At 38.5% G+C, this 17,521-nt stretch overlaps 1 protein-coding gene across 4 annotated transcripts in view; it reads right to left on the minus strand.

Annotated features, from left to right (window-relative positions):
- The window catches only part of ARHGAP10 (Rho GTPase activating protein 10), a 320,443-nt gene that overhangs the window by 25,182 nt on the left and 277,740 nt on the right, over positions 1-17,521 (minus strand). For all 4 annotated transcript variants that reach the window (XM_042935344.1, XM_042935343.1, XM_042935345.1 and 1 more), the window contains one exon: positions 3,737-3,896. In XM_042935344.1, the coding sequence (XP_042791278.1) occupies positions 3,737-3,896 (160 nt within the window). The remainder of the gene's footprint in view (positions 1-3,736; positions 3,897-17,521) is intronic.

Genomic DNA, 17,521 nt, shown 5'->3' on the forward strand with positions numbered 1-17,521 from the left:
AATACCTTGACCTATGATGTAATGTCCCCCAAGGAGACTGAGCTAGCAATTCTTCACTGGCAATGAAGTCACCCATCACCTTACTGAGTGTACAGGTAAGTAATAGCTCCAGATTGATTGACTGCAATGAATAATACCCACAAGTCATAAACATCAGCAGAAACCCAAGAAATCCAATTCTGCTGTATTGTTTTCTACCTGTCAGAGGCTACTGCTGTATTTACACACTGCCCCGATCAGAATCTCTGCTGCTGTAGCTTTCCCTCTGCAAATGTGCTTTCCGGCGGCTAGGGTCATGGCATTTCTTTCCAGCCGAGCTACCGGGGTCCTATGTGATCCATATACAGTTGTCGATTTTTCAGGACATGAGATTAGGCAAGTGTATGTTTTATAATATAGAATCACTACCCTGGATTAAAACCAGGCAGTCCAGGCATTGCCTCCTTTTTTAAAGCCCTCGGTAGAGGTTTAATGACCCCACAGCAATTTTAGTTTCATTAAAAGGAGTCTTAATCAGTATTTACTCAGAGCCTATTCTATTCAATACTGTATAGCTTGTGTGCAGAGATCATGGATTGGAAAAAAAAAAAAAAAAACACCACACAATGAGAAACAAATTTACAAATGGTAAGGAAACAGAAAAATGCTCTACAGAGAAAATGGTGAGATTAATTCTGTGAAATTCCTGGAGGAAGAGCTGTTAATCTCTACAAGGAAGAAGGAAGATGGAGCAGAAATGAAACACAGTTACTTAACAGACATTCAGTGATATACAGAAAGAAAGGAGATTTCCAAAAGGAGACCATTTTTATAAATGCATAATGTTCTATTTCTTACTTTAATAACTACGTCAAGATCACTAAAAAGTTCGAAGAGTATAAAACTCAATTTCTATCATCAATAATTTTATAATCTATCTTGGAATGAGGGAAAGATAGTACTGTGGACTGAATGTGTCTTTCCAAAATTCATATGTTAAAATCCTACCTCCTCACATGTGATGCTATTAGGAAGTGGGGTCTTTGGAAAGTAAGTAGAATTCAGTGATGTACTGAGAGCAGAATCCTCATGAATGGAATTAGTGTCCTTATAAGAAGAGTCACAAAGCCAGCAAGCACTCCACAAACTGGAAGCAGGCTCTCACCAGAACCCGGCAATGCAGACACCTTGATCTTGGAAATCTAACTTTTAGAACTGTGGGAAATAAATTTCTGTCATTAAGCAGAAATAAATAAATAAGCTCTCGCAATATTTTTGTTATTATAGCCTGCACCAACTAAAATACATAAATGGGCAGGCAGGCAGGCAGAGACACTGTTGTGAGTATATAGATACGCATACACATACACATATACCACTTAAATATCAACTAACACTAAAAGGTAAATATTACCTAATACTAGAAGGCAGTATTTTCCCAATGTCCATTATCGGGTATAGACAGAGAAAGATATTTAGAATCTTCCTGTAGACTACAGAGCTAGAGAAAGCTTCTTTAGAGTGGAAACTAAATTAGACCCTAAAGATAAGTCAGATTGCCTTGAGCAAAGAAGGGGGGGAGATATTTCAGGCAAAGAGAATCAAAGTATGGGGGAGCCACAGAGGGGGACCTGAAGACAGGAACACACCATCCCAGACGACGTAAAAGAAAATAAAGTGAAGAAGAGGTATCACTTATCCTGACTGCACTCCTCAGGGAAGCTGTTTACAACCACACATGCCTGGAACCAGAGGGAGGGCGGGACATTTGTCTGTATCACCTGGCATTCTGCTAGAAATGCATGCTCAGAGATTGGCCCTCAAACCTCAGGGTCACTCCGGGAAGGGGCCGGCAGTGGGGGCTTCACAAGCCCTCCAGGTGATCCTGATGTGTGCTCAAGCTTGAGATGCATTCCTCACTTCATGATCAATCTGGACTGAAATATGCTTAGAAGAAAACCCCTCAAAAGACACACAAGGAACACTCTATATAATTCAGAGAAATATACATACATTTTATCCACTACACAGAAAGAACCAAATTCTTGAAGTAGGAGGAAGTCCAAATTATAACACAAATCTTTCCAGACTTGTTTCAGCTACTTATTTTCTCCCCTGCTTTTTTGGCCTCTCAGTGTTGGAGTGCTTTCCATGACATTTTAAAATTTGTATGAATAGGAAGCTGGGGAATTCACTCCTCGTTTGATTTATGACCAAAAATATCAAGCTCTTCATGTTTCAGGCATGAACGTGCTATGAATTGAGCATTGGCTATATCATGGCTTATAATGTCACTTTCCCACAGAACCACTCCGGAAGAAGTAGGACTAACTAAACTGTTCTCCACTATGATACACACTTACTGAAAGAAATAACTAGGAATCTGGTTTTTGCTTAAACACATGCACATGCACCCACACGCACCCATGCAAATTCTACCCCCAGAGTGCCCGGGATTAGATTCTAGGTTCCTATGTAACCACTTTCACTGGTGCTTGGAGCCCTAAAGTGAAAAGAGTATTTTTATTCTGGAAAAAAAAAATAGTAAAAATGACAAGCATGTTCGAGTACTTTGCAATTTAAGTCCACAATACACAGTCTTCGGCATTTAAACATGTATGTGTTACAATCTTGGGGGGGGGTGATAAATCTCATCTGGAGAATGCTTCCATATTTTGAGTTCCACTTGGACTTTCAGTTACATTTTCAAAGTCTTTAGGTCACCCCAAAATTTTAGCATACCAAATGTCTCCCAGCCTTTTAATACTTAATAAGTTCATAATGATTTCATGTGAATCCAGCAGTAACTATAAAAAGCCGAGTAATGTGAGGAACACTTTCCGATTCCATTTAAAGTCCCAAGAATGCCTAGCTAGGGTCAGATGACATCATTATCTCTGACTTATTTTAGGCAACTTTGATTTAAAAAAAAAAAAAAAAATGTTTTTTAACTTTGAAGACAAGACGCCCAAATACTCTCAAGGCTGAATTATAAAATGTATTTTTGGATGTAATGTGATTGACTAATCAAGTAATGGCATGTAATTATTAGTGGGATTCTTTTTTTGTTTTTGTTCTCTGAGCATTTGTTTGTAATTTGACACTCTTTTGATGTCCCATCCCACCACCAATCCGCATTTATTCCACAGCTTGGTCAACGCAGAAAGACAAACCATGTAGTCAAACCAGGACCATGGTATTGTTTGTTTGGTATATTTGTCTTAATATACCTGAGCTGATCTGCACACGCCTGGCACTAAACCAAACTGAGATGACAAAATCAGATATTTCATTCACCAGTTGTCAAGTATGCAGCATGTTATGGAGAAAACAGAGAACACTGGCATAAAGCTCTTGAAAATTCAAACAACTAAAATATCATTCTACTGACAGTTTCAAGAGTCTATTGATCACAATGCACACACTATCCTAGGTCTAAAAGTTTACGCTGCTGGTGAGAGGACATCCCGAGTATCTGAGCAGGACAATAACAAATTTCCTCTGTGCAAGCCAAAACTGCCACAAATTAAACTCAAAACAGATTTGAAACAGCTCCTATCCACTTTTCCACATGGGGAACTCAGAGACGCTGTCAAGAAAGGCCTTTTTCATGTGTCCTGCTTCCTCAGGTAGTCCCACTGATTAGAGAACAGAGGTCCTCAGACCCATCACTTCAGTACCGATGCAGCACATAAACTTCAAAATGAAGGTCCCAGTCCTCCTTCCCTCAGCACCAAAGAGAAACACAGCTACTTACACAGGGGATGCCCAGTCCCCAAAGCTGCCCCCATCTGTGAGAAGGTGGTTTTTGTCTGGTCCAGGAGGCCCATGGACAGCTGCAGTCGTGGGAGATGGGGAGGAAAGTGAATCTAGATTACTGGTAGGAGTGTCCTCCTTAGGAAGGTTAGGACTGTCACCTAGGGAAGAAAAAGAAAATAACATGAACTTCCAAACAAATATGCAGAGATTGACAAAAAAACAAACCACTCCATTAATAATTATATGGCATCATTTGATTATACAATCAAATTAAATCCAAAATTATATTTATAATTTACCCTGAGATTATTCAGGGGTCCTGTCTTTAAATTTTTTGTTTTTGCTTTTAACCAAAAATGCTTAAACTAAATCATAGATAATACATAGAGAGGGGTGTTTCCCCCACAAGAAAATACAATAAAATCAGTTCCAATGAAAGATGAAAGCCTCAGTCGTGGCCACAATGACTTCCTAATGTTTAAGGAGCACAGTTGTAAATCAATGATAACCTCAGGAACAATTCAGAGCAGTACACCAGCCCCAAAGTGGCCAACCTCTCACTTTCCAGTCACCTGAAGCCTCTTTAAGACACTGCTAGTCACCACTTAGTGAGTAATAAATTAAACAACTCTAAAGGGACCTTGTCTTCTGAGCTGGTGTCTTAGATTACAACTTAATAGTTCAATTTATTAAAATCCCAGACATAGAGAAACTTCCATCTCCCTGTGAAGATTAGGGAGGATGTTATATAAGAATCAGGCCTCTGCAGTGACTGCAGGGATGACTTTAAACCAAAACTAAAAAGCATTTTTTAAATGGATTGCATGATTTATTCATTCACAGAGGACCATTTTATGAAATACATTTAGTATCGTTTGCACACATTATAGGCTGGGGTGGAAAAATGGAGATGAAAAAGAGCTCACATGAGCAGCTGTTTTCCTCAACTGGTCTTACTTTCACGGCACTCCCAGCTACCATAACGTACCTGAATAGCACCTATCAGAGCCTGGACCCGTCGGCCACATTCACAGTCCCCATTAAATATTAACTGCTCCAGGCTGCCTTGCAGAGGCAGAAATATTCTACTAGGAGGCACTGATTTTGCCTTGATTTTATAGATGATGGGTCACAATAGTTGATCAACAACTATCAAGCAGATGATACACAACCTGGAGGGCCAAAACCCAGCCACGGTCCTAGAAGGAAAGCCTGCGTGAACGCCAGGAACAGCAAGGATCTTGCTCTCAGAAAACCATCTTAGATTTCAATCCTACTCATAATGAAGTACAAGAGAAATTCTGGCCTCTGATTAAGCTAGATCCCAAGATGCTAACCTTGAAAATTGATTGTAAGAGATAATTCTTATTTAACTCTGACCCAGCTTACAACTCAGGCGAAGAGAGAGAATCTTAGAAATGGAGATCTAGAAAAGTTGAATTCAGGAGAGTAGGAGTTACAGATGGCAGTGATGGCTGGAAAAAGGAATTCTTTATGGGGGCAGTTAGGAGGGAATGCCAGGATAATCATGGGCAGAAGATTCTGGTAGAGGAGAGTTTTCTGAGCTTTTTCTTTCCTAAGTGTGTCGTTGAGAAAGGTGCGTTGAAGCAAGAGATGAATGCAAGCTCTGGCGGCAGGTCTCCTCCCTGGTCTAAGTGTCCCTGTGAAGCCGTGCTCAGTGCCCATTCACAAACACGGAGCGTAGAAGGCTGGAGGATTCCTCTTTCAGTGAAGTCACTTTTTCCACAGCCCTTCACCACAAAAGTGTCTAGCTAATTGGAGTAACTCAGCCCCACATACGTGGGCCAGTTTTCAGGCAAATAAACCATAACCCACTGATAGACCACCAGGATTTCCTTCTGATTTATTTTCATTCTGGGACACAGTCCACTTTGAAACTAAAGCTACTTCTCTTTCTATGTCTGCATAGTTCAGATCCATCCAGTTCTGTTCTGCAAATATGCCCAAGAATAAGGGGCTGGAGCTCCAGCTTCCCTGGGAACTCCTGAACATGTACCTGTACGACAGCTGCCAATTCAAGGCTTGGCTAGAAGTAGCAAAATAGGATCAGTTCTGAAGCAGAACAGGATAACCTCAGCAGTGAGTCAGGCGCAAGCAGCTTCCTGGCTTCAGGAGTCTGGATCCTGGCCCTCTGCTCTCTGGGCCTCATGCCCTGTCTCTAGGGCACCGCATGACATAGCAAAAGCAGCAAATGAGAGTCTGGGGCCAGTTATTCCCTGATTCATTCCTACAAGGAGAAACATTTCAATGAGAAGCAACTTTGGGGAAATGGAAAGCAAGGGTCTAGTGTTACTTTCAAAAGATGCCTGAAATGTTTTTACAACCAGATACACTAACTCATCTACATTGCTTCAAATTCTTTTCCCAAGCAGACTGACACAGCACCAACGGTCATTCAACATATTAAATCACATTCTATTAAGAGAATTTCTTTCTCCCTTCCTGCCAAACAGTAGCAATCTGAACCCTCAAGTGAAAAGAATATTGGTAGAAGGGAATATGTTTACACAAACTGATCAAATGAAGAGATACCTCACCCTACTTTCTGTGCACACAGAATTCCTTTCTCCTCCACTGTTCCGGAATGAGCTTATCTACTAGAGAATCACTGCATTTGAGGAAAAAGGCATATAAGCATTAAATACTTACAACCATTTCTGAAGCCTTAGTTCCCCCAAATCAAACTATGACTTTTTAACTAGTATGAATATAATAAAACTTATTCCAAAAACAAAACAAAAAAACTCTCTGTTCAATGATTTCTGGAATAAAGGTTTTGAATCCTATGAAACTAATTTGTACTTGAGAATTAAGGTTGGATACTCTCATTGTTTCTCACCTTCCATTTCTTTGGAGTGTCACACACCTGTTCCCTTAGGTGTTACCCTTTAACAGGCACCTACAGGCAGACAAATCACCTGTGAGTAACAAGACTGTTCCGGTAAGTGAGCAGAAATGGTGCTGAAGGGCTTGTGTTATGAACAGACTCTGAGATAAGAAACTCACCAGAAATAGAACTACCACCACCTAGAAGAGAAAATGACTTCTTCACAGCATCCAGCTTAATTGCCACCTTCTCCACAAAGCACTTGCCAACTGCCTTTTCTGCCTCTTCTCTCCTCTCTCACAACTATCAGCAGCAACCAAGTTGGCATTCACTAATGCCACGACCTGGTTTTAATTCCCCATTTCCATTATGCATGTTTTGAGGGTGGAGACTAGGCCTCAGTCTTGGTAATCCTTAGAGGACATAATGCAGGGCCAGGCAAACCAGAAATCTTCAGGAAATACTGTGGACTCACTGCCATGTGGAATATTATGAATACGGAAAGCCAGTGCCTCTAGGAATTGAAGAGGAGAAAACCAAATCTGCAAACCTCAAAGTATTGTTAAAAAATCAGAACAAAGCTTCCAATTATCATCTTCTCCCCTTTCAAGCCACAGATATCTTTCACCCTCTTTATTCAATCAACAAGCATTTACTAGGCTTCTACTTACATACAAGGCATACCACAGATGCTTACTTATAAAGGTGAAGAATCAGGGATGCCTGATTTGCAGCAACGTGGATGGAACTGGAGGGTATTATGCTGAGTGAAATATGTCAGTCAGAGAAGGACAGATATCATATGTTTTCATTCATATGTGGATCTTGAGAAACTTAACAGAAGACCATGGGGGAAGGGAAGGGGAAAAAACAGTTATAAGCAGAGAGGGAGGGAGGCAAACCATAAGAGAGTCTCAAATACAGAGAACAAACTGAGGGTGGATGGGGGGGTGAGGGAGAAGGGAAAATGAGTGATAGGCATTGAGGATGAGCACTGGGTGTTGTAGGTAAGCAATGAACCACAGGAATCTACCCCAAAATCCAGGAGCACACTTTACACATTGTATGTTAGCCAATTTGACAATAAATTATATTTTAAAAATAATAATAAAATAAAATAAATACAATACAATACAATAAAAAAATAAAATAAAATAAAATAAAATAAAATAAATAAAATAAAATGTGAAGAATTAGTCCTTAAACCAAAGGTGCTCACAGTACAGTGCAGAAGACAGTCAGGTAAAGACAAACACAACAGGAGGTGGTGTCGGTCGTATTATGATTGTATCAAGGAGCTTTGAGACCCAGAAAAAGAAGTTTCCAAATCTGCCAGTGGTAGAGGGAGAAAGGCAACAGGAAGAGGAAGAACTTATTGCCAAACTTGCATGGAAAGAACCCGACAGAGAAAATATCAAGGTTGAGAGCATAGAAACAAGAGAGAATGTGGCAGTTTCCAGAGCCACAGGTAGCTGGATTTGGCTGGAGAATAAGATCAAAGGCAGAAAATGAGTACGAAGTGGGGTGTTATATATAACCTTAGGGTATCTGACTTTGTTCCATAATCATTGGGAAGTTACTGCAGGAATGAAGCAGGGAAGTGACATGATCCAGAGAATGGACTCAAGAGATATTCAGTACTGGGGCACTTGGGTGGCTCAGTCGGTTAAGCCTCCAACCCTTGATTTCAGCTTATGTCATGATCTCATGGTTCATACGATTGAGCCCCATGTCAGCTCTGCACTGACAGCATGGAGCCTGCTTGGGATTCTCTCTCTTCCTCTCTCTCTACCCCTCCCCCACTCACACACAAGTGCACATGCACATGTTCTCTGTCTCTCCCTCTCTCAATATAAATATTAAAGAGAGATATTCAGTAGTACACTCACTAGAACTCTGTGAATAAAGGTGAAGGGTGAGAGAGGAGCCTAAGATGACTCTCAAGTTCTTGACTTAGGCAACTAGATGAATGGTAGAATTATTACCTGAAATAGGGAATAAAAAGCAAGGAGGGAATTGGGTGTGAGAGATCATAAAACTAGTTGCAGACATCTTGGGCTGGGCTGGAGGTGTCAATAAAAAAATCCAGGTGAAAATAGCCAGAGAAGAGTTGGTTATACACTCCAGAGCTCAGAAAAGAGGTCTGGGACAGTTACTGTTGGGGTGTGTGTGTGTGTGTGTGTGTGTGTGTGTGTGTTCTGAGTGTCATGGAGGTAGAACTGAAGTCATGGCATTGGAAGAAGGCAAAGGAAAGCTGCAGAAAAGTAAGAGAACCTTGGAGGAACCTCAGCTGTAAGGATCAGGCTTCTCCTTAAAGCAAGATTATTGGTGGTGGCGGTGGTGGTGGTCATGATTGTTGCTGTGATTATTAAGATAAATACAGAGAAGTGTTATTTTGCAAATATTTAGGATTCCCTCACAGCCATATGTTTTCATTAAAATTGGGCAAAATAGCATGTAAGAGGACATACCTTTCATGATAGCTACTACATTTCACTATTAGTCTGATTTTTTTTTTTATGACCCTGAGTACATGAACAAGGGTTTTACTTTCATGATAGACTAAAACTTCAAAGGCTGGCAGAAAATTAGAGCTAGAGGAGGAAACAAGAACTTGATAGTTCTACCATATCTAACAACAGAAGAGGACGCTCATCTCCTTAATTTTAATAGATGGATAAGCTTTTACTTTAGTGGTTGAACTTCCTTGTTCTGACGATGACAAATGATTCTCTCCATTCATCTCTGGCCATTTCACTTAATTAGAACTGCTTCCGTATTGTTGGAGGGAAAAAGGCTTTGAGTTTTCCCTTCCATTTCATTTCCCTTTCATTTCTTTTTTGTCTTCCTCTCAAATGGATTGTGTAACTGTTAAGAAGTCAGGGATAGTTCCCTTTGAATCTCTTACCTGCTGTTTTCCACTTAGTCTAAAATGTTTGCATACATTATGAAACCACAGAAACTTTGTTATTCCTCAGAAATGGATTGTCTCCCTAGTAGCAAGAATATTCCACGTTTTTCTTGCTTAAACATCCTGGTTTATGTATTCGCAGATAAGAAAGAAAAGGAAAGGGGGACCGAAAAGAGGAAAGAAAAAAGCATAGAAAGAAAAGATCCAGTATCCTAACCGAACTTGAACTTAATTCCAGCAAGCCTCACAGTTGTGCTTCTGGGTTACCTGCCACCACCACAGCTACACAGGTACACAAATATGCCACCTGTCAGTCAGGATAGTCACAGGTGCTTCTAAGTCTCAAACAGTTCATCACTAGGATCAAAGAAACATTTACTGAGAATAAAGTAACTATACTTTTAACACCACAGTAATGCTTCTACAATAAAGGTCAGTCAGGAAATTTCCAGGCAAGAAGGCAATGAAATTTTAAGTAGAACCCACCCCTCCCTCCCACATACACTGTTACCACCACCACCAAAATGATAAAATAACATTTTAAAAATATCTAAATAAAAAGATAACTGCATTCAAAAATATGTTAAACCTATCTATGGAACAGAATGGAAACAGAGCTTCAGAGGTCAGTGGGAGTATAAGCCAAAGGATTACTGACTCCAGGACCTACTGAAACCAGCAGAACCAGACAGACATTTAAATCCTGTGGTGTCCCAAGTACAACACACCTATGATACACCAGGCATGGGGCAGGGGGCTGGAACCAGGTTCTCCATGTGGAACTGGGGGTTAGGAGATGTTCTCCAAACTATACGGAAACAAATAATCTATGACCAAGTTCCCCACTCAGCAGGGAAACTAGATTTGACATGCCTACCCCTCCCATCTCCAGGATGTGATTTATGAGCAGGGATAATAAGACCTGGTTCTGAACCAAAGCACTTAGGTTGAGGCAAGAGCCAGAAAGGGAGTAGGAAAAAAAGGAGAAGAAGGAGGTTCCAACTCATCACAACCACGAGTACACACACAAAATCCTCATTCACAATGGACTTACACAATTTCTAGAATGCAAAGAAAACTAAGATAACAAACTCAACAAATAAAAAAATTCAGATATTTAGAGATCTGTAATATAGAAAAGAAGTGAAATTGCCAACACCCTGGTCGCAAAAGAAGAAATAAATCGAGATTTAAAGAAATAACCACTAACTCCTCAAAATTAAAGGATCTTCAGAGACCTCAATTCAAAAAATTCAGAGTGCCAAACAGGGGAATAAAGAAAATATTGCACAATGGAAAGACATGCCATGCTCATGGATTGGAAGAACAAATACTGTTAAAATGTCTAAAAGCGATCTACACATTCAACGCAATTCCTATCAAAATACCAATAGCATTTTTCACAGAGCTAGAAAAAACAATCCTAAAATATGTATGGAACCACAAAAGACCCCAAATAGCTAAAGCAATATTGAAAAAGCAAAGCAAAGCTGGAGGCATCACTATTCCAGACTTCAAGTTATATTACAAAGCTGTGACAATAAAAAAAATATGGTACTGGCACAGAAACAGGTACATAGACCAATGGAACAATATAGAAAAGCCAGAAATAAACCCACAATTATGCATTCAATTAATCTTTTTTTTTAACATTAATTTTTGTGAGAGAGAGAGAGAAAGAGAGAGAGAGAAAGAGAGAGAGAGAAAGAGAGAGAGCGTGCACACGCGAGTAGGTAAGGGGCAGAGAGAAGAAAGAGACACAGATTCCAAAGCAGGCTCCAGACTCTGAGCTGTCAGCACAGAAACTGATGTGGGCTTGAATCCACGAACCGAGAGATCATGACCTGAGCTGAAGTCAGACGCTTAACTGACCGAGCCACCCAGGTGCCCCGGTCAATTAATCTTTGACAAAGCAGTCAAGAATAGCCAATATGCAAAAGACAGTCTTTTCAGCAAATGGCGCAGGGAAAACTGAACAATAACATGCAAAAGAAAGAAACTGGACTACTTTCTTACATCATACACAAAAATAAATTCAAAATTCATTAAAGGCCTAAACATAAAGCATAAAACATAAAAATCCTGGAAGAAACCATAGGCAATAACTTCTGTGACATTGGCCAAAGCAACTTTTTTCTAGATAGGTCTCCTGAGGGAAGGGAAACAAAAGCAAAGATAAACTATTGGGAGTACACCAAAATATAAAACTTCTGCACAGCAAAGGAAACAATCAAGAAAACTAAAAGGCAACCTACAGAATGGGAGATTATTTGCAAATCATATATCTAATATATATAGAATATATAAAGACTTTATAAAACTCAATACCCAAAAAAACAAATAATCCAATTAAAATATGAGAAAACATGAAACATTTCTCCAAAGAAGACATCCAGATAGCCAACAGACACATGAAAAGATGCTCATCATCACTTACCATTAAGAAAATGAAAATCAAAACCACGATGAAATACCTCACATCTGTCAGAATGGCTAAAATCAAGAGCACAATAAAACAACATGTGTTGGCAAGAATGCAGAGAAAGGGGAACATTTCTTCACTGTTGGTAGGAATGCAAACTGGTGTAGCTACTGTGGAAAACAGTATGGAGGTTCCTCAAAAAGTGAAAATGGAACTACCCTACAATCTAGCAATCACTACTGGGTATTTACCCTATGAATACAAAAACACTAATTCAAAGGGAGACATGCACTCCTATGTTTATAGCACTATTATTTATAATAACCAAGATATGGAAGCAGTCCAAGTGTTCATTGATTCAGGAATGGATAAAGAAGACATATCTATATCTATAGATATAACTATAGATACCTATATATTTATATAGGTATATTTATATATATTTATGTACATATTTTATATATATACTTATATATATCTGAAAAAAAAATATATATATATATAATGGAATATTATTTAGCCCAAAAAAGAGTAAAATCTTGTCATTTCCAACAACATGGACACAGCTAGAGAATATAATGCTGAGCAAAGTAAATAAGTCAGGGAAAGACAAATACCGTATGATTTCACTTTTATGTGGAATTTAACAAACAAAACAAATGAGCAAAGAGATAAAAAAGGGGGAGAGAGACAAACCAAGAAAACACTCTTAACCTTAGCAAACAAACTGAAGTTGGAGAGGGGGTTGGGGGATGGATTAAATAGGTGATGAGCATAGGGTGCCATATGGAAGTGTTGAATCACTATATTGTACACGTGAAACTAATATAACACTATATGTTAACTGGAATTAAAATTAAAACTTAAATAATAAAACATTTCACATAAGATACATTTTTGCAAAATTTAAGTATCAAATACAAAGAAAAAACAAAAAAAAGCATCCTGATAGAGCAGATTATACAAAAAACAAACCAGATTGACATCAGAGTTCTCAACAGCAACTCTGAATGCACAATAATGAAGTAATATATTTTTTCATGTTTATTTATTTAGAGAAGGAGAGAGAGACAGAGAATGAGCAGGGGAAGGACAGAGAGTGTCTCAATCAGGCTCTATGCTGCCAACACAGAGCCTGACATGGGACTCGCACCCACAAACCATGAGATCATGACCTCAGCCGAAACTAAGAGCTGGACCCTTAACCAACTGAGCCACCCAGGAACCCCATGAAGTAATATTTTTAAACCATTAAAGAATTTTGAGCAAGTAATTATATATTCAAAATGCCAAACAGCCATTCAAATGTGAGGCCACAATAAACATATTATTATACATAAAAACACCCAAGGTCTGCCACACAAAGAACTACACTGATAACATTCTTAAAGAAAATATTAAAGTGTTTAAATCAAAGAAGTAATATGAAATGTTCAACAAACTTGATAATGCTATTGTTAACTTTTTAAAACTCTAGGACAAAAGAAAAGTTAAAAACATAATGAAAATGATCCAGAACAAAAATTCTGGAAAATACCACGTGGGGGGGGGGGGGGGGGGAATGTAGCCCAGAGCAGAAGAGAGTGCATTAAATTACTTGTCTTATTAGGGGTAGAGAGAGAAACACATATAATTAAGTATAAGAAACCAAGAGATAAATGAGATAAGTCCCAAAATAAGAGCAATCACCTTAGCAACAAAAACAGAATATTGGAAACAGAAGAACATTTGTGTGTTTTTTGGAGGAAAAAGAAAGAAAAGGCATATCAAAGTTTATTAAATAAAAATTATAAAATAATAGAAATCCTAACACAATGGTAAATACAGTAACAGAACTGGATTAAAATTAACAGTTAAAAGACAGTGACTTTCAGGGGCACCTGGGTGGCTCAGTTGGTTAAGCACCCGACTCTTGATTTTGGCTCAGGTCAGGATCTCGCGGTTTTTGAGTCCAAGGCCCTCTGCTGACAGTGCAGAGCCTGCTTGCAATTCTGTCCCTCCCCCTCCCCCGTGTGTGTGTGTGTGTGTGTGTGTGCGCGCGCGCGCGCACGAGCGCGCTCTCTCTCTCAAATAAACAAACTTTAAAAAAAAGAAAAAGACAGTGACTTTCCAAATATATTTTTTTATCCAACAATATGTTGACTACCAAAAAAACATGCTTAAAACAAAAGGTTGAAAGTAAAAAACATTAACATGTGCTAGGCAAATATTAAGACAATGATCTTAAATTACATGAGAGATAGAGTCATTTTATACATGGTAAAGGGACAAGATGATCCAGCAAGAAAATAAGCACCTAATGATATAAGCCATAAGCAACAAGTAGAACTGTAAGGAAAAACAGAAAAAGCAACAATTGTTATTGGAGACGTTAACACACTCCTCTCAGATCTACTATCAGGCAGGTCAACAACAAAAACAAAACAGAGTCAACATTACAAAGGTGATCTGTTACACACACACACACACACACACACACACACACACACGCTTCGCAATAAGCAGAGGATACATATTCTTTAAGAACACATAGAATAACAACAACAAAGCAGGAACAGACCCATAAATACAACTGATGGTTGCCAGGGGAATGAGGTAAGAGGATGGGCAAAACGGGTGAAGGGGAATAGGAGGTTCTGGCTTCTGGTTACGGAATGAGTAAGTCATGGGGATGAAAGGTACACAGCATAAGAAATACAATCAGTGGTATTACAGTAGTGATGTAATGGGACAGATGGTAACGACACTACTGATGAACACAGCATAATATGCAGACCTGTGGAATTACTAAGTTCTATACCTAAACTAATGTAACATCGTGTATCAATGACACTTCAATTAAAAAAAAAACACACATAGAATATTTTTGAAGGAAAATTAAAGTCTTAAATACCAAAGATTGAATATTATAGATACTGTCTTCTCAGATCAAAATTGCAAACTATTTATAACTTCACAGACAAAAGGACAGATTTTATAATTTCCATATGTGGGAAAACTAAATATAGTTAAAAAAGAAAATCCTAATGGAAATTTTGGAAAATTTAGAATTCAATGATAATAAAAACATTTCGTATCAAAATTTGTGAAACACGGCAAAATAATATCAATGAGAACTTTATAGCTCTAAAATGTTTACTGGGAAACAAAAAAGGTTCACAATACTTTTATGCCGATTTTAAATAGACATTTTTCCAGAATAGTGATAGTCAACAGTCATGACTGTTTAAACGGTCAAACTAAATTTAGTTCGGGTAAACTCTCAATAAAACTAAAATTTACTGAAATATATTTGTTGTATTTTCTTTATTATACTGCACTGATTCAACAAGGCTCACTTATATATTATAATTAATGTAAACAAGGTATACCAAAAAGTAAAAAGCTAATATTCTTAACTATTATTGTCATTAGTTATTGGCATTAAGACTTTCTGGGGGAAAAAAAATCTCCAAAGTCACAGTGAAAATCAATGAGAAAATGTGACTAGACAAATAAAAACTCATCCTAAGTACAGAGAAGTAAGACTCATGACTAAACATGATCTATTACACTTTTGAGGGTGACTTTAATCAAAATTAGGTGGACTCTTTCAGCAGAAGGGGGTGAACAAAGCTGCTGTGGTTAATATCCTTCTCTTGGGCCTGGATCCATTTTCTTGTCATTCTTTATTTTCTATCTTTTAAAATAGGGCTGCCCAGTAATAAATAACCAGTATGGTCTTGCTTAGAGTATTTTGACATCTTTTCCCAATTGGTGTCTCTTCTCTAATGACACTGTACCCAAGGAAGACTTAAGAACATTCAACATTCAGGCTTTCAGGCTTTATGACCGACGCTGAGGAGGGCTGAGCAGGTGGGAAAGAGAGAAAAGATATCCTCAAGAATAAACATCTGTCACAGACGCAGACGGACAACAGCTTTGGGAACTAAGCTGTTGGGACAAGGCTGAAAGTGGAAGGGAATTACAAATGCTGCAGTAGGAAGTTTCATTTGTTTGTTTTGCTAACTTATATAAGCCTGTTCAAAACACAACCTTTGAACGAAGCAGGGACATAGTCACGCTGCCCTAGTTTCCAACATGTGGCAGATATTATGACATCAATAAAATCCCTTTCGAGCCACAGACATCTTTCCTCCTAATGTTACACAGGACGTAAAGTGTACTGAAAAGGAGAGGGATGCCCTGTATCAAATACAGTACTCCCAAATCTATTTCCAGTATTTTCTGACATAATTCCTACTTCATTAAAATAGTCTGAGTTGCTATATTTCACCATGTCAAAAAACAGATTCTAATGCTGCCCTGACTGGTGTAAATTAGAATAAGCCTAAATTTGTTTTCCCTCCCCTCAGGTCAGTATGCTGTTAGACTTGGCATTGTAAATAAAACCTAACGCTGAACAAAAAATATGGAAGTGACTTGTATAAATAAAGCTAAATAAGTCCAGGAGCTGGTGAGAAGCTTCAGATATATGAAACAGTAGAAGGAAAACATTTTCCACTGATTTTCATAAAACCAACATAATAGATGGAAGGGGGACCAACAATGGAATTTTAAGGCCAAGAGCAATCAAAGAATTCATTAATGATTCAGTGCAGGGGAACAGTTAGCATGCATTAAGCAGAGCTGTTCTCTGAAAAGTGTTAAACACAGGTTCAAACTATACTACTTGATTCATGAGAAATAAGACGTCCTAGAATTGCATACTGGATCAGGATAATGACCCATCTAGGATAGAATTCTACTTTTAATAAAGACAGCCAAAGACAATCTAGTTGTCCACGGCCTCACATTTTCTATCCAAGTCTTAGAAGTACATCATTAGGTCTACTTGCTCTCAGACCACTGGGTGAAATCATTGCAGACAGTGAAAAATCCAACAGTTCCAGCTCTAAGGAGTGTGACTTCCAGAGTGGTTCACTGTTACATTACTGCTCCAAAGGCAGGGTTTTCAGTTTCATCCAGTGTTTTTTGTTTTTGCACCTTGTCCTTAGCACTAGCATTCCCAGAATTATTGATTTGCAGACATCAGGGTGGCAAGATACCCAGAATAATCACATCATATTATCTTATACATTAGCTTTCCTTAACTGGAAAAATAGACACACGCACACACACAGCTCCTTTCTTAAACTAATTAGAATAATAGAGATAGGTTAAGAAACTCAAAGTTTGACTTTAAAATTGAACTTTTTGAAATGCTAATGTAATTGGATATTCTTTTTAAAAAGAGCAAATCCACCCCTACCTTTCAAAGGCAATTCTTCTTAACCATCCATAGAGTGGAAAGTGGTAAATGATTACTGTTGGTAAAGTTTAGGTTCTTTGATCAGAAAATCTTCCCTAAGTCTTACATTAGGGAAAAAGGGGGAGGAGGCCTAAGAAATTAACCGTGCCAAATGCCCATTAAGGAAAGAAAGCTAATTGTGTTTCTCAGCAGTGGGAGGTGCACTGAGACAAGTTATAACTGCCAAGTGGAAGGAAAGGTTCCTCAAGTCCCACTTACCCAAATTCTCAGTTCTGCTACAAGTTAAAGCAATGTCATGCTGGGTAGGGGGCAAGATGTCCCAATTCCTCTCATTTCATTTTGCCCTCGTCC

The sequence above is a fragment of the Panthera leo genome, chromosome B1 (genome assembly GCF_018350215.1).
Source record: "Panthera leo isolate Ple1 chromosome B1, P.leo_Ple1_pat1.1, whole genome shotgun sequence".
Taxonomy (NCBI): Eukaryota; Metazoa; Chordata; class Mammalia; order Carnivora; family Felidae; genus Panthera; species Panthera leo.